The sequence below is a fragment of the Pectinophora gossypiella genome, chromosome 19, assembly GCF_024362695.1.
Source record: "Pectinophora gossypiella chromosome 19, ilPecGoss1.1, whole genome shotgun sequence".
NCBI classification, from domain to species: domain Eukaryota; kingdom Metazoa; phylum Arthropoda; class Insecta; order Lepidoptera; family Gelechiidae; genus Pectinophora; species Pectinophora gossypiella.
This window is the reverse complement of record NC_065422.1, coordinates 13,355,813-13,374,633: the sequence shown is the minus strand read 5'-3', so window position 1 is coordinate 13,374,633 and position 18,821 is coordinate 13,355,813. Positions and strand designations below refer to the sequence as shown.

The window sequence follows — 18,821 nt, the reverse complement described above, 5'->3', positions numbered from 1 at the left end:
AAAAAAAAACTTCTTAACGAAAATTGTGTTTTTTTTGTCCTCTTCTATGATCACTGATTATCGCTTGACCTGAAAAGGACAATCTGCGCAAGAGCCCTTCAACAATACAGGTCTATTTTAAACCATTGTTAATGAATCCATACATAACAGAACTTGTATCAATAATTTGGGTTAAACTGTAAATAATTTAAATAATCACGTTAAGGTCCATAATGTCCTATTCATAAAATATATTCCCTGATTCCAAAGTGTCCCTTCCTCAAAATGTCCCTTCCTCAAAATATCATTTCCTCAAAACGTCCCTTCGACAAAACGTCCGTTGTCTAACTTAAAATTTAGTACTCATAATAAATTTCCAGGAAATGACATTTTGAGACAGGTTCTGAACCGTCCATAATGTCTGTTACGGCATTGTCCTTGAGGAGAACATCACTTTTGTCACTTCCACACTGTTTGGCTGACTACCATCCGGTAGTTTCTGCCACTCACTAGTAAAAGCTTCCAAATCATATCTTCATCTCGATTCCTCGTAATAGCCATGTTTTGGACTGTTCTACTTGCTTTAAGTTTTGTATTATGAATACCTATAGCCTAACAGTTTGTTCTCTTGTTCCAGCTGGTGGGCGGGGAGTTCGACATGGAGCTGAACTTTGTGATCCAGGACGCGCAGAACATCCAGCACATGTTGGAACTGCTCGACCACTGCCCGCCAAGCTTGCAGGTAAAGTCATTAAATCTTAATGCGAGTTCCATATCCAAAGACGACACAGGACCGGATAGCAAACTTAGGAGGGTCGACCTCAAGTTAATCGAAATGACCCAGGGCAAAAAAAGCTTTTCTTCATACCATAAATGCTATGTTAATGTTGAAAAAATAAAAAACATTCGCTTTCAGTTTTGAGTTTCAGGCGGTTTTCGCAATCGGTATATAGGTTCACTTTAGGCTGTTTTCTTTCGACATTTTCTTTATAACTAGTCATGTTTGCTGTTGTCATTATTTTACCGGATGAGAATCTACTATATTACATTCGCATATTCCAGAAGAATCTCTCTCTTCTATCAACTACATTTATGCTTCAGTCACGTTACCAATCCTTCATCATCCATCATCTACGTCAGGCAGAGATTGCTTGATTGCGATCTATTTCGCACAGATGACAAATTGCTAATCTGACCAAGCGAACTAATCTCATTATATTAGTACTTTTACGTATTGTGATTCTAGTTCTATTTTACCCGGGAGATCAATTATAGTTATAAATCAAATCATAAAAATACGCAAGCAAGCTTTTAAATCTTTCTGCTAGGCACAGGCATCTCTCAATTGACAATAAAAATGAAGTGACATATATTAAATAATAAATAAAAAAATAAAAAAGCGACAGCTTCCTCCAACTCGTATTATTTGTGGACGTTTTTGATTGGCCCTGGGCTTGACAGAATGACAAAAAGCAAAGCGAAGACAGAATGATTCATAGGCCTTTAAAACTTTTTTCATATCGAAACGACGACCGCCCTTATTTTCTGTCTCTTTCCTTTTTATAAGTCAAGGAGTCACATGATCTCTGTTTGAAAGGGACAGTGCAGTGAATGCATCTTTTTGTTCAACCTTTTTTGAAGGCGAGGCCTTGTTGCTTTACTTTTTTCTTTCGAGACTTGAGAAGGTTACACTGCCCCGGGGTTTATGTTGTCCTGGTACCAAAGTAGATCAAGCTTAACCCTTTAGATATTTTGCGACATAGTCTTTTGTGGTCGTTCTGTACAATTTTGTGGAACAGGTGTCACTGGGACTTTGGAGTTAAAAACTATGTCAGAATTCGATTTTTGAGAGGGTGGTTTTACGAAAATCTGATTAATCCCATTTCAAAAACATTTTTATCCTGCTTCAAATAAGGTTCATTTTAAATCTTAAAGTACTAGTATAGTTTGTAACCACTTTGTAACACTCTTAAGCGATGCTCGGGTACTAATTCCACATCTGCCAATAAGGAAACTAGTTAGAATTTAATGTACCTCCTACGAAGCCAGGTTAATGTTCAGCACATCAATTTCGAACGTCAGAAACCAATTTGCTTGAATGGTATTCTACAATTCCTCCAACTAATTAGTGCTATTCAATGGTTGGATTCCATGCCCCTTTTGTATAGAATTTCGATTAATATTAGAACAAGTGGTCCTGCGAAATACAAGGGAATTGACTATTGAATTATTAAACCGTCGTTCCAAGCACGTTTCTGCGGATTGAGCTCGCGAACGATGCACTCCATTATTGAATGAATTCCAATTTTGAAATTCAACTCTTATGTGGTTCTTCACTCCTGGTACTTTGAAAATTCTTTTTTGGTAAAGTTCATTTACGTTATTTCCTATTTAATATGTAAAATGAAATATTTACTAATTCATAAATGCCTACTTTTTTCATTCATATGAATTAACTTATTTACACTTGGGTACTATTGTGTTTGATTGGTCCTGCGTATTTTATGTGGCCTGTCTCGTAAGTAATCGCTTCTCTCTTTTTTTGTTCTACAAGCCAAAAAGAGAGATCCGATATAAGATCAATATTATTTGTAAAGCCCTTTTTATTTAGTTCCAGTTTTATATTTCCCGTGAATATTTTCGATACAGACAATTCCGTAATTGTTATCAGTTTCTTATAACAATATTCTGCAAGCAAATTGCCAGAATGAATATTATCAAAGGGTCTCATTATTTATGGATTCCTAGTCGGATGGATGTCATCGAGACGAACAGGACCTTGCAAACGAGAATAATGGGGAACGCAATTAGTTTTACAAGTAATTAATTTTTTCTTTGTTTATGTATTATCTATCCTATTGGAGTTTCTCTTAGGTTTTTGTTGGTTTCACAGACGGTAAAGTAACTATATGTATACTTAGTACTATATATTTTGTTGTTATTTAGGCCTCTGTTTATATTGTGAATTCTATTGTAGGTATTATTGTAAGTTATTCGTTTTCTCAGCAGGTGAATGTAGTATTTTTTCAATGTAGTTTACGTAATCAATAGAGATTTTGATTTTTATTTGGTTATCACCAAAAATACTGGTGTTAATAAAAGTTACTATTTATTCGTAGATAATAATAAGCCACTCCTATATATCATAAATAACTAGTTTGATATCAAGGTCTTGATTTATAACCCTCTTGATAAGTGAAAGGTCTGTTCTAGTTTGATAGTGACCGTAATATTGGCGCGTGACTCTCAAGTTTCCGTAGTGTAGCGGTTATCACGTGTGCTTCACACGCACAAGGCCCCCGGTTCGATCCCGGGCGGAAACAGACTTTTTAATTATTTTAATTCTTTTTATTATTTTCTCATACGCACTGATATTGATACCTACTAAAATTAGAGTTAGATAACGACAAACTTAGCAGTATTTCTGCGGTTCCATATCTGTTAGCTATCTCTTCTGTGTGAGCGTCTATACGAATTAATATTTTAACCGTTATCTTATTTATTCGCTTTGGCTTTATCTTCTTTATTAGCCATCTCACGTAGCGTAGGATATTTCTGAAATATTTGAGTATGATAAGAGAGATATGTTCTGAACTCCCAACCAGTATTAAACCAAGGTAGTTCACTGATTCAAGAAACTTCGCGAGGAGTTTGCAGTTGATATCAGATTTAACTGGAATAGTCCGGATTACCGAGTTTCCCAGCTGTTGGATAGGGGAAATAAAACTTTTAATAGCTGAGGCAATTTTAATTGGACACCAAGTATTGATGTGCTCCTGGTTGTGTGTTGCATTTTTATTTATCACGCTGACATCTCCGGGGCAGACAGAAAGGTGGGAGAGTCAATTTTATGACGAAAAACTTAGACAATAAAGCTGATGTTTTCATTACTCACGCCCTTTATCTCAAATGAGGTGGGCAGAGTCGCAAGCAATCTGAAGGTAACTTACTGATGAACGCTATGGAGACAATCATAATGGCCCAACATTTTAGACAGGACGCACTCAGTCTGTTTTACAAGACCTCGATACCTACCCCGCCAGCGTGGTTGACGATTACCTTCATTCAGTAAACGCTTAGCGTTATAGACTCACTAGGATCGATTAATTCTTTCAAATTATAATCCTCTCAGACAATGCTCTGAGCCGATACTCGTGCTAGACTGAGCACCCTCAGGCCTGTTGTCCTAAATCTTGTACCGGGTGAGAGCCCTCAGCGCTCCCCAATTAATTAATGCTATTTGAAGCACACCTACATAAGTAAAAAAGATCGTTTTCCGACATGTCCGGCAAAATAAACAGCGTTAGTCAGAAATACCAAATAAATTAGGCAAACCAGTCTAGGAATATAACATTCTAATCTAATCTAATCGAGATTAGATTAGATTAGAATGTTATATTATTATTGAGGAGCTCGGTGGCGCAGCGGTTCACGCGCTCGGTCTGCGATTGTTGAAGTTGAGCAACTTTCGCAAAGGCCGGTCATAGGATGGGTGACCACAAATAAAAAAGTTTTCATCTCGAGCTCCTCCGTGCTTCGGAAGGCACGTTAAGCCGTTGGTCCCGGCTGCATTAGCAGTCGTTAATAACCACCAATCCGCACTGGGCCCGCGTGGTGGTTTAAGGCCCGATCTCCCTATCCATCCATAGGGAAGGCCCGTGCCCCAGCAGTGGGGACGTTAATGGGCTGATGATGAATCTAATCTAATCTAGCCTACAAGATCCCACTGCTGGGCAAAGGCCTCCCCCTCCTCCTTCCATTTTTCGCGATCCTGTGCGTATTCCGGCCAGTCCCTCCGGCAAGCGTCCAAGTCGTCACGCCATCTTTTTCGGGGTCTGCCACGACGCCTGCACCCGTCAAGAGGCACCCAATGCGTGACGATCCGTGCCCACCGCTCAGGGTGCATGCGACAAACATGTCCGGCCCAATCCCATTTGAGTTTGGCGGCTTTTCGCCCCACATCAGCGATTGCCGTTTCTGAACGCAGTGTTGGAATAGAACATTAGAGGAATATATATATTTTTTTAATTTTAAACAGCTAGTAAACCCCAAAAACGTGCATGAAATGCTGCAAACATTCATTTACTTCTGCAGAAATATGCTAAGCATAAGGCTGAAACTTTGCAAAGTTTTAATGCACACAATCTTCCGGCGTCCGGGTTTGAGATAGTTGGGCAAGTTGCAACGTTTACGGTCATTATGCGCCGTTGTCCATGTTTACTAGATAAAACCAGTAAATAATGGGTTAAATTGCCTCTTTTTATGGGTATTTTTTTAACTGCTATCTTGTGGCTTTTTTGTCTTTTCAGATTTTGCTCATTTTTCGTAACCAAGTTCGTATTAGTGGTACAGCCCACTTTTTTTTGACGTGACTTATTATAGATTTGCCGCAGATGGCATTAACTACTTGGCCGGACAAATGGGGAGCACTGATGGCTCTCACACGGTACAACGTTTAAGACAACAGGCCTGAGGGTGCCCCATTGGGCGTGAACCTCGGCTCAGGGCGTCGTCTGAGAGGAAGAATATTTGAAAGGATTTATCGACCCTAGTGGGTCGATAGCGATAAGCGCTGAATGACGGAAATCGTCGACCACGCCGGCGGGGTCGGTATCGGGGGGTACTGCCCACGTAGCCCTGGAAAATAGAAGACCAATAGGCGCAGCGAATGCTATCTACATGGATATACTTAAAATAGCTAGTGGTCGATGTCCTCGATATATTACGCTCGGTTGCCGTGCTGCTAAGGCTGACATAAGAAAAAATAGTGTACTTAAAATCGCATAAAGAAATTGGATGCAAACGATACAGAAATACCTATAGAGAAAAAAAAATACAATACAAAAACTCTGTATACACAAAATAAAAAAAAAATACTTAAATCAATGAAATCAATCAATTTAAATGACGTCAAAGGTGAAACCTACAAATTATTTTAATTGTAGTATCTCTTCTTACAATTAATTATTTTCTATTGAGATTCTAATTAAGATTCGAATCAGATACCTTCGAAATACAAGGCGATTTCTTAAGAATCACAGCTTCGTAATTGTCTTGATAAGTGAAAGGTCTGCTCTGGTTTGATAGTGATTGTAATATTGGCGCGTGGCACTCAAGTTTCCGTAGTGTAGCGGTTATCACGTGTGCTTCACACGCACAAGGCCCCCGGTTCGATCCCGGGCGGAAACAGACTTACTTTTTAATTTATAGTATATTTTATACCGTCAATTTTGGATACTAACAAAAACTAGTTCTGGTAAAAGCCCCCAACACTGATAAGTTATATGCAGGGTGTTAGTGACGTCGTAACGAAAACTGATTCTTACCACGATTCTGAGTTAATATTAAGTGGAATTTTCCGTAGCAAAATTCGTGTTTTTTTTAATTATTTTCAATTCTATACTTTTGCGATGGAAAATTCCACTTGATATTAACTCAGAATAATGGTCTGAATCATCCCTCAAAGTTTTCGTTACGATGTCACGAACACCCTGTTTAATTTGAAAAGTCTTTTGATGTAGGTTAATTGTCTCTGTTGCGTCTCTTCTGGAATTCTGGATTTTAGCTTCTATAAAAATTATGGTCTAAACCACCAGCACTGGCGAGCCCTAATTACACTTCTCATCAAAAAAATCGAAACACCTTTCAAGTTTACGTTTTGTCAGGATTATCAGAAAAATGTGTACATTTAGGAATAAATGTTAAATGTCGTTTAATAGTGAGTAATATGAGCTTATCAAATCTTAATGTTAATGTTCTAAATTTAAATGAATTTTTCATAGGTTTCGTATTTTGTTAAATGAGTCATTTTTATTCCGTATGGAGTATAAAGGAAATGGATAAAACAACCCACGTAAATGAAAAAAAAAGCTAAAAAACGTTTATTTAATAACTTGTATTCCCTCCCCGAGCTCTAATTACTGCTTCCATACGGTTCTTCATCGATCGGATGAGAGTCACGATCACATGCTGTGGTATATTGTCCCATTCCTCTTGGATTGCATCTTGCAGCTGGCTAAGTGTTTCTGGGGCAGGATCTCTTGCTCGAATTCGTCTCTTTAATTCATCCCACAGATGTTCAATGGGATTCATGTCCGGGCTTCTTGCTGGCCATTCCATAATAGAGATATCGACTTCGTTAAGATAATCTCGTACGACGCCCGCAGTGTGAGCCCTAGCATTGTCGTGCATGAATATGAAGCCGTTGCCAATAAAATGTGCATAGGGCATCACATGAGGCTCGAGACACTCTTCGACGTACCGATGACAGTTTAGTGCAGGCAGACGTGGCCCAGACACGAAAGCAAGCTCTGTCTTACCGTCGGCGCTGATTCCTCCCCAAACCGCCACCATAGCTGACCTTTTCTTCAATGCAGCATTGTGCATAGCGTTCTCCGTCTCTTCTGTAGACCTTGTTCCTTCCGTCGTTACCATACAGCATAATTTTACACTCATCAGAAAAGAGAACTTTGCTCCACTGTAGCTCATGTAGGTATGACCAATTTAGGTGCTCACGTGCAAAGTTAAGGCGCGCTCTTCGATGGTCTGCAGTTAATTTTTGGCCCATTTGCTGGCTTATGCGGTACCAGTCCACGATCCTTCAACCTTCTTCTAATTGTAGAGTCACTTACAGCCACCCTTCGTACAACACGAAGCCGCTGCTGCAGTTGAAAAGCGTTAAGGCGTCGATTTCTTAAAGAAGTTGTTACAATAAATCGATCATCTCGCTCAGAAGTGACCCGATTCCTGCCAGATCCTGAACGGCGCGTGAACAAACCAGTCTCCCGATAACGTTTATAGACTCTATGAACAGATGACAGGCTTAGATGCAGTCTTGCAGCCACAACACGCTGACTAAGGCCAGAATCCAGCAATGCCACAACTTGGGCGGCTTCTGTGGGCGAAGTATCCATACGTTTTAGAAAAAAAACCTTTTTTCAGACGTCCCAAAGTCACAGTATTGAAATAAAAAACAAAAAGTTTAAGGATAGGCGCCAATTTTTAGTTTTTAAACGCTAAATGTACTCCAACCCTAAACACACATTTGTCTCAAAACAGTGATTCATTTCGTTTATAAGATAAACAAATGAAATTCTAATTTTGAATTTAGAATTTTCGCTTATTACTGTAATGGCCTAACTGCCAGCTATACATTTATGTATTTTTTTTTCATCGTATGAATTCTTTTTTGTGTTAAATTCGGACAGAAACAATGAAAACGGAAGTGTTTCGATTTTTTTGATGAGAAGTGTATATTATAACTTGCTCTCAGCTAGCGATGATATGAGTCACCAACTAACACGTTGGTCTAACAGGAAACTCGGTGAGACGTGGGTAGTTACTACTTAGTTCATCTTGCGATAGATGTATCGCTGACTAGTCCAATTGGAAATATAGACGTGAGCTTATGTTTTAACGACCTCCGTGGTCCAGTGGTTGACCATAGTTGACAGTGCTCAAGATCCGGAGGTTCTGGGTTCGATTCCCGGTGAGGACATGTCACAAAAATTATTTTCTAGTTGGTTAGGACATTACAGGCTGATCACCCGATTGTCCGAAAGTAAGATGATCCATGCTTCAGAAGGCACGTTAAGCCGTTGGTCCCGATTACTACTTACCTAAGTGCGCCATGTAAGTAAAATCGATACATGAGCCATGTCAGGGGCCTTTGGCGGCTCAATAGTAACCCTGACACCAGGATTGATGGGGTTGGTACTCCGCCTCACAACCCACACGATAGAAGAAGAAGCTGAAGAAGCTTATGTCATTTTATAATACATTTTTTAACGTCAAATATCTTTATTAGCAAGTTTAACAACTTGCACCGTTTACGGTCATTATGGGTCGCTTGCGATGTTTACGAGATAAAAATCGTAAATTACAACACTTTAGTCCGGAAGCGAGGGAGATATTGTAGCTGTTATTTACGCGGTAGCTGCGACTTTTATCCGTGAGATTAGGAAGGTTAACAACGTCAGACTAAGAGAAGACCAGGGGGTTAGAAGGCTATAAAAATAAAAATGCAATATTGTTTTTTGATATTCGTTGACACTGCGCACTTACATGTTTTTTTTTTTATGAATTGCTTTGATGTCACCTTTATAGAGCCTCAGTAAATACCTCGGAACTCCACTTTCCCTTTTTAAACCCGATCAATATCTTCGTAACAACTTTTTCTTTAGTTCATCATGCGGTGAATGTGCCTCTGACTACCCCGATTGAGAATTTAGTCGTGAGCTTAATGTATGTGGTTGGTCAATGACCTCACGCCCACACGAGAGATTTCCTTCATACTATACCAAAATACTGTATGGAACCGTCTCTTCAAATACTGTGTATCGTGTATCAGGATCACATAAATATGGATTACTTCCAGTCGAGCATACAGCGCGGCAGTAGGTTCACATTATGCGCTTATGCGCTTACAGGACTTAGCCAACTTTATTGGCGCACTGTACGGGTTGGTTCTTGCTATGGAGAGCTGGTGTTTATATATAATAAGTACGGGGTCCCTAATGGGTTAGTTATAGTTCTAACTTCCCAAGTCGGTAGAAATCGAACAGGAGCTGTAAACCAGTAGTTTCTAATTAGTCTTTAAGTTCGCCACCATACAACCGAAAGGAATGGGGAGTTAAAAAGGCCACATTGAAACAAGTCGCCTAAAAAACAATTTGCTTTGATGTGGCTTTTTAACATACACCTTCAAGCATCCTCACATATTATTCAGGGTAATCGTAATTTTTTTTTTGACCTCATGGCATTATTTATTTGGCCGGAGAAATCGGTACAACATTTAAGACAACAGACTTGAGGCCCTCACATACCATTCAGCGTAGTACTCATTATGGGACTCACTGATTAACGATTTTGTTACAGTATCATGATTTAAAATAAAATTATTTCTCTTATTACCTACATATGCCTGCCTCGTCTTCACAGCTGTAATCTCTCATAATTCATTCCTGTGACATAAATGTGTGTAACAAGGTAATTGCTCCGAAATCTCTCACTCCTAACAGGCAGGCGTGTAAAGTTTAAAGTCGTAATACGTTTTACCCGCCTTTGTCTCATCTTGAGTAACAGACAGACAACTCTAATCTCTATCTAATTTCTTGCTTGAACTTATTTCTGAGACGTTTACACATTAAATGAGCTTAAGAAAGTGGATATCTTTTTGTTAAATTTTAGCTGTAATCTCCACTCGGTAGGGAAATTCGCAAGATTTTACCAGCAACTTCAAGATGACTTGTCCCACCTGGGGGGTTAAAATGGCGACATCGAAGCAATTCATTTAAGAGAGCAATATTGCAATTTGACATTTGCGCATATAAAAGCAAGTGCGCAATGCAAACAAATGTCAAATAGCAATATTGCTTTCTTAGATGAATTGCTTCGATGTGGCCATTTTAACCTTCCTGATCGTGAAGCTTTATATTTTTCTTTTCGTTCCATAAGTAGAACGGGTATTCGATTTATAAATAGACCTTCCTCTTAATTTAGTACGCGAAATTGTGAATTATAAGGTAAATATTATACAATAATATAACGTTCTATGAATTTCAAGTATACGAGCTGAAATTAGATCCTCACTCGCCCCCTGGAGAACAATATTTTCATTTCAACTGAGGGATAAAAAGCCTCGCACGTGACGTCATCTGTTTTCCTGTAAACGGTAATATCTGGAGTTTGTGTACCAGGCGCGCAGAGCACCGGAGAGCTGTCTCGCCGCTCAGCCCAGCGGCCACGCTAATTAAGTGATACATCACTTCGCCGGTGTTGCCAGCTGCTGCGTCTGTTTCGCAGATTTACATGCTGATTTCTGTAATATAGAACAAGAGGTTCTCATAAAAAAAGCTTTATTCTTTGGTAGCGAAAAGTTTCATTATAAAATGGTGCTTTTTCCTTTACTGGGCTAAGTTTGGTAAGAAAAATATTGTGGTTATGGGTTAAAAGCTTAAAGTTGAAACAGCTATAACCAAAACTTAAAAAGGAAAGATATATTTTTGTGTTCGCTAGCTAGGAGCATTTTCTGGACTATAGCCAAATGTTATTTAATCATGTCATGGAAGTTTTCTCGTTTGTCTGCATTAATGGGTGTAAAACCCACAGCAAAAAAAAAAACATTGTGAGCTCGCTTTTAAAATTCTGAAGGAAAAAAAGGTAAAAAGGTCGTGTGAAATAAAGCATCCACGAACGAAGTACCAGGGGCACATGAGCGACGGGTGGGTGCCAGACACAGTGATGGACGATGCGCCAACTTGAGGGATTTCGCTTAGTCACCTTATGAGCCGTGTCACTTTGATGACGTATTAGCGGATCGATTTGCTGTCAACGCTGGCCTGTGCACTTGAGTTTTATTAAGATTTTTTAACGAGGAAATTGAGGTTAAGTTTAATTTATTCACTGAGCGGTAGATTACTGATAGTGTTTTTTGCCGTGACCTCGGCGTGATTTATTGTAAATTTTGCGTATAATATGGCGTCACTACTTGATCTACTTACTCGAAAATTTTGAGATCTCGTCTAGTTCATAAAAAAAATGTTAAGATGGCTGAAAACGGTGAAAACTGCTTGTTTCAGTGAGGTTGATTGAAACAAAATATTTTTTGAAAGACAACAAAAACCTTTATTCTTCAATATTACTAACTAAATAATTAAGTTATCATTGGAAATCAGCATGATCAAAATAAAAAGTATAACTCAAAGGGATTCGCTCAATCCCGTCAATCTCGAATGGGATCTCGTCATATTATGTTTCGGGATTGATCCCGAATAATTAGACGAGATCTCGCGAGATCGGGATTGCATCCCCTACTCATTGCTCGGGTAAATAATTATTCAAAAATAACGTGGAATGGCAGAAGCATATACGTATATAAATAATCGTGCTTGATATTTGGATCAGATATACAGGATGTTAGTGACATCGTAACAAATTCTCAGAGGCATGATTCAGACCATGACTCTGAGTTAATATCAAGTCGAATTTTTCGTCGGAAAATTCATGAAAATTGTTGTTTTTTTTTTAAATTATTTTCCGTTCCATACTTTTGCGACAGAATATTCCACTTGATGTCAACTTAGAATCATGGTCTGAATCATCCCTCAAAGTTTTCTGATTATGTTTTTACCTATATTGCTGCTCTATATTTTGATCAGAATAATAATGGGTGGAAGATGTGTTGTACCTGGGTGTAATAACATAACATAAACAGCCTATACACGTCCCATTGCGGGGCACAGGCCTCCCCTCAATCTACCGGAGGGGGTATGGAGCATACTCTACAACGCTGGTCCACTGCGGGTTGGTGGAGGTGTGACCTGGGTGTAATAACTAAGAGAAAAGATGCATAATATGGCCCCGATTCCTGCAGACACCGCCTAATTTTATTTTAAGTTATATCCGTCATTTTCATATCCGTCGAAAAGGAAAGGGACGGATGATTCACAGCTCTTAATTTTAGGAAGAATGAGTAAATGAATGAATAACCCGGGCGAATCAAAAGGTACGTCACTGGTATGCAATCCGTTTGACGTGCTGTCTACTTAACTGTGTCGGGTTATTGACGGACGTAAAATTTTTAGACGGTTGGTTTAGATTTGTGCTTAAAATTGACGTGTGTTCCATAAATTTTATGCTTGTCGATTACCCGTCCCTTTCCTTTTCGGCGGATAAGAAAATGACAGATATAACTTAAAATAAAATTAGATGGTATTTACAGGAATTAGCACCAATGTCTGTTATTCATAAAATTAGGAGGTAACTATGTACATCGCCATCTTTATATTTTTTGGGGGAACGTAGCTTGGAAAGTCTCAATTATTTAGCTCTTTGAGTAGTTGACCGTTTGAATTGGCGCAGGAAATTACGCAAACGCGTTATGAAAAATTCACAAACTCATGAAATTAAGAGAAGGCTTTTTCTTAAAAGAGCGCTCAAGTCAGAGCTATTAACTTATTCATGTCCGGCAAGCAGAGAGATGAAATGTTTTTGCTAAAACATCCCTCAGGGGCGGAAGGATTTCTTTAGGCTTGTTTTCGCTTTTGAAATTAAATCGTGTATTAATATTACATTAATTTATTATATATTCTTTGTTCATGTTTTGTTAAAAATCCCTGATAGGTCAGTTCGAACGTGTGACTCAAATCGTAGTATCATTAGTTCGATCCCGGCTCGGGCCCTAAACCAATGAGAACTTGCGTTTGACTGGGTCACAGATAAAATTATAAAATGTGTAAAAATACAAGGTTCTTTTACATAAATGACGAATTTTAATCAAGAATTAGATAATAATAAATACAACTATTTGATAACGTTTATTGATGAGATGAAGTCACAGCTAAGTCGATAGTACATACAAATTTCATAAATGCAATTTGGAAGTTCTATCCTATTATGCGAAAAGTAAGAGTTACTGATTTTCTTTGGCATTTCTACCATATCATATATTATGTAATACTAATGATTTTTTTAGACAACGCTGCTGGTTATATTATCTGTCGTTGTACTTATTTGACCAAGTTCTCTCTTTACCTACGACCAAGATGAAACATGAGACGGACGGCATGTTGCCGTTCCGTCTTCTTCTATTTTATTTTTGCACCTGCTATATAAACAGCTGTTCTGTTTTTGCCATGCACTTTTTGAAATTAACCTCTTCAAGGCTCCTGTTGCCTTGTTACTCCTGGGAACGATGCAACCCCCGTGTGACTTTACAACTTGGTAAGACGGTAGGGTGTGTCTTCGTACGTTATGCTATCCTGGTAGTCGTGTGAAGTTATCTTAACCCTTTCAGGCATAACCTTCTTTCTATTTTTTATTATTGTTGTGGCTATAGGCTCGCACCCCTAATCGCACACCATTGCTGGCGAGGAGATGGTGTATACGAGTATACTATGCGTACAGACGTAATATAATACTATTTTAATGTTATCTTTGACTTATTGTACAGTGGCCGCATATGACAATAAATTCAAATTCAAAAATATCTTTATTATAGTTACACTTTGAATTCATAATTTCATAATTCATAATCATTTATTTGTTAAACACGTGTAACATAACAATGATCTTACAATTTATATTTTGAGTTTCAATATGTCCAGCCTGATCGGCATACAAATATTTAACACAAAAATGTCTATTTCGATGCTTATAAAAAATATCAATAATAATAAAATACATTGAAATAAATCGGAAACACATTTATAAAATATTAATATTAAACAAAGCAACGTCAACAAAGTAGTAATAAGTCAATAATAATAATGTCAAAGATTAGAATAACAATAGTAAAAAATATATTCAATCTCCAATTCAGTATCTGTCATTTAAATATGAATTAATTCTATAATAACATTTATTTACCAAATGTTCATACAATCTATACAATGAATCGTGATTATTTACATAACGAACGTCTCATCCGCCTAAAACTACTGCAGCTTCTCACAACCTGTATAGCTAGGTAAAAGAAACTGCAAGAAAAACCTTCGCACACGGCCTTAGACGTTCTTTAAATACAACATAAAATATTGTTATACAATTTACTAATTTGGCTCCCAGACAGTAACAGTTACTTATACGTAGTATATTTTTGTTTTAGTTTGTCTTTTTGGATTTTTGTCTAATCTTATTCTACTTTAGTGGTAGTGCGAATAGTCCGTATGTCCCGGCTGATAACGTCTGACTGAGAACTTTAGAAGTTGCCAGACTCTAAGTAAACGAAACTTTTGCCCGTCATAATGTATGCTATAATGTTGCATACTGATTGTAGCAACACTAACTTTGTTCCCTGTGCTTTACACGTAAGATTAAGAGGCTTTTTGGTGGGAAACGGGAACGGGACAGTTGCTTTCTTCATTGAATAATCTAAATAATTAATACGAAGTGGTGTTTTGTGGTTAATGATCGCATTAAGTTAGTCGGAAGACATTCGCGAGTGTTATTATATAGGAGTATTCAATAAACAAAGTGTATCTGCCTATTTTCGCTTCGTGCCAGGAAGCCGCTTCATAACTCGAAAGTTTATGCGGACTTTTGAGTTAATTCGTTTGGGGTTCGGAGTAGGAGTCTACTCCGAGGGTGGGGGCTTAGGTTTCATCATCATCATCTTTCATCATTACATCAATCATCAAGAAAAAAAATACGTAAGACATGGCTGTATGGGCATAGTTCCCTTTGCCTTACCCTTCGGGGAAAACCAAAAATAAAAAAAAGTAAGATTAAGAATAAAGTAAATTGATTGCCAGTAACAGTACCTATTTACATACATTTAATACACATTTTTTTAAGAACTAGTTAGGTATATTATGTACACAGCCAAAAGGAAATGGCTCAGCTTGTGATGTGATGGGAGTATTCTAGTTTTTATGTTATCGGACTATTTTTCAATTAAATCAGTGTTATAAAACGGCCTCTGTGGTCTAGTGGTTGAGCGTTGGTCTCACGATCCGGAGGTCCCAGGTTCGAATCCCTGTGGGGACATATCACAAAAATCACTTTCCCAATCCCTAGATTGGTTAGCACATTACAGGCTGATCTCCTGATTGTCCGAAAGTAACACGATCCGTTCTTCGGAAGGCACGAGTTTGACTTGACGTTTACAAGGGAGGACTTATCTCTAAGAGAGATCTCTTCCAGCCAACCCAGAGGTAGTATAAGAGTAGATGCGGGAGAATAAAAAGAGGTGCAATGTATGAAATATATTTTTAAGTTTTCATTATGATGTCATTAATACTCTGTATTCTTGCTTTGAATCCAGAGTGCAAATAATCCAGTCTTTTCTAATCTATACATTGTTTTAGGTTTACGCGGTTATTATCATAATTAAAACACATTATAACGGGTTCTTACGGCGTTTAAATCAGGATATGAGACTCCCAATATTTCGACACTGTTGCAAGTGCCATGATCACGGGATGACTGGTGAGATTGGACATTCCGATATCAAATACATAAACAAGCGGCAAAGAAAGAGGGTAGACAGATATGTCTGCCCGTAGAAAATTATGGATCTACCTACTCCACTCCAATCTCATCAGTCATCCCGTGATCATGGCACTTGCAACAGTGTCGAAATATCGGTAGTCTTATGTCCCTGATTTAAACGCGGTAAGAACCCTTTATTATGTGTTTTTTCTAGTCTAATTTAGCCCTGTTCTCTGGAGGTAAGTGTTCTTTTAGATAAATCATAATTTTCATCAGTAGCGTATTCATTCAAACTTCTTCTTATCCTTTTAACCCCTGTTGGGATGTAGATAGATTTTTATTTATTAATTTAATTATTTATTGCTCTCATGTACATATGTATACATTTTATAGTTGTTACATATATAATCATTGGTCAGAGTACATGAACCCGGTTAGGGCATTGCAACATTATACGTCAGTTTACAAATTATTATTATTGATTTTAATTATATAAGCATTAGGTCAAGATTCAAATTACATTAAGACATATTAGTACATTACATTATTAGATCAAAATTAGATTAGGTCGTTATGTATGTATATTATTGTCATTAGGTAGTGAAATCGATTTTCACGTTTGGCTACACACCTGTTGGCCTCTGTGTATGTATATTTAATAAGAATATATTCCTTGATTGAGCACTTGACTTCCCCCAAAAGATCGTGGGTTTTATCCGGGATCCCGACTTATAAGAATTACGAAGTTTAAGCTTGGATCTGTAAATTACACGAGGCTTTTCGGACAAGGAAAACATGAAAAAAAATGGGTTCGCACACCTAAAGTGTAGTAGGGAGGAGTATACTTCATAACCTCTCCAGTTGATGAGGAGAGGTCTGTGTTTGTACCTATCTAGTCTATAATATTCGCGGTGTGTACAATTTCGCTAACTTAGAAAACCGTACAAATTCTACTTGCACCTACTAATACATCCGACCACTAAAATGGAAGTTTTAAAACTTGAAAAGTGGGATATTCTACGGTAGAAAACTTTTTGTATTCTGAAACATGGCAGCTTCGGTACTTCAGAAACTCTACTTTTAGTTAATATTCCATTATTTATTTTTGCGACGTTTTAATTAAATAATTTAAATAATGAGAACTAGCGATACCAGGACAGCATAAACGCAATACATTATTTATTTATTTTTTTCATTTTTTTGCTCGCCGCGGTCAGAGCTGATTAATGAGAAAAGTTCTACCTCCAGACGTCTGCGGTGCTGGCTGCTGTGGTTCTGGATGGAATAGGCTAATTAAAATCACCGCCCTGCCTTTGTTAAACCAGGCTTTTCAGATGTTTTGCTCAGTTTTCAAAGCGACATTTTTTTAAGCACAATAAGCGAACCTACCATAAACATTGCACAAGAAATTCTAGAAATAATCTCAATGCTGAATTTGACAAAATAAGTTAGACTTATTTTTATACAATACGATTTCGTCCCACACATGAGCATTCATCAAGAATTGAATTGAACCCACACATGAGTTGTTTACCGATACAAAAAAAAAAATATAAATAAATAAATATTTTTGGAAAAAATATTAATAACCGTTTCATCGTATTTATTGTTTGTTATGTACACTGACGTTATATTTTAACTCACGTATCCACTGTCATATCTTTGAACTTATTATTTTAAATGACTTTCTTTATTGTTTTAATTAGAATTAGTAAAAGTAGATTGAATAGTATTATATTTTTGTTGTCACTGAAAGGTTATATTTAAATAGGGTCATAAATATACCACGCAAAGACTAGCTACCGCTGCATGAAGTATATCGACCTGACCTTTCCTTGTGTGTGTGTGAAAAAAAAATACAAACATGTCTGGACCTTACGCATGTGTGTTTCTATACCAAACTAAAAAACATATTCTTGAAAAAAAAAGATTCCACGTGTAATCTTACTAGTCAAAAGTCACGTGTAATTATTATGCCTGGTACCAGGATCGCAGAACCGAGCAGGAGTTTTAAAGTAAAACAGGTGCAGCGCACCCCAGGATGCGTTGTTTGTTGGGCGGGACTTGTTTTTTGCCTCGCTCAAACAAACCTTTGGAAGCATCTTATTGGTTCGCCTTATGTCGTTAAAGGATGATCGTTAAAATGTAAACTTGACTTTTTGTTCTGGTGCTCGTTTAGTGTGTTATACAAAAGCACAGTACCTAAATGAATCTAAAATACCCTTTTTGTGATAAATAACAGCGGATTATTATTGTTAGAAATTGCACTGCAGCGAGAAATGTTCGAAATTTAATTTTGGATAACTCGATTTAAAGCAGATTGACTGGAGCGATAGAAATATTTTTCCCTTGGGTAGCCGAGTTTAGCATTGAGACCGCTAACATTCCCGGCGCTTGTAATTCCACAGAGATTGTACCGCTAACAGCACAAGAATGTAATGTAATTACACAGGCCCTCGTTAGAGGACGGAGCTTTTGTTTCATCCCTCGCTCACTAATGTTCTCCTGGTACCGGGTTCATTTGTTGCTCATGTATGGGGTTCTGGATTTGTTTCTATCTCACTGCAAATAAAGTTAGTTTTCCCTGTTTTAGTTTCGAGACTTCACAGAGAAAATTAGAGGAGTTTATGTCGTTTATTTTGTCTCTTCTAGGACTGGCTTGGCTTATTAAATTCCTTCTTTTCTAACCAATCTTTCTTGTTTGCTTTAAGAAAATCATTCGGGAAGAAGTATCTAAAAATAACCTTTCCAAACAAGGTCTACATTGCTTCCGCTCACTTAAATAAAGTTTCGTTAAATAACAAAGAAGGAGCGGATGTTTTACATTTTTTTTTACTCGCTCTACAAACAGCTGTTCTGTTTTTTAATGTGCACCTTTTGAAAAAGGAATTCCTAGCGGCTTCTGTTGCCTT

At 37.6% G+C, this 18,821-nt stretch overlaps 1 protein-coding gene and 2 non-coding genes across 3 annotated transcripts in view; all 3 read left to right on the top strand.

The window, feature by feature from the left end:
* The window catches only part of LOC126375406 (neurobeachin), a gene marked incomplete at its 3' end in the record, with an annotated part of 592,334 nt that overhangs the window by 202,578 nt on the left and 370,935 nt on the right, over window positions 1-18,821 (top strand). Inside the window, exon 2 of the mRNA XM_050022313.1 lies at window positions 617-721. Coding sequence (XP_049878270.1) covers window positions 617-721 — 105 coding nt within the window. The remainder of the gene's footprint in view (window positions 1-616; window positions 722-18,821) is intronic.
* Trnav-cac (transfer RNA valine (anticodon CAC)) lies at window positions 3,230-3,302 on the top strand. The gene has a single exon. It is a non-coding gene; the product is annotated as a tRNA-Val (tRNA).
* On the top strand, window positions 6,096-6,168 carry Trnav-cac (transfer RNA valine (anticodon CAC)). The gene has a single exon. It is a non-coding gene; the product is annotated as a tRNA-Val (tRNA).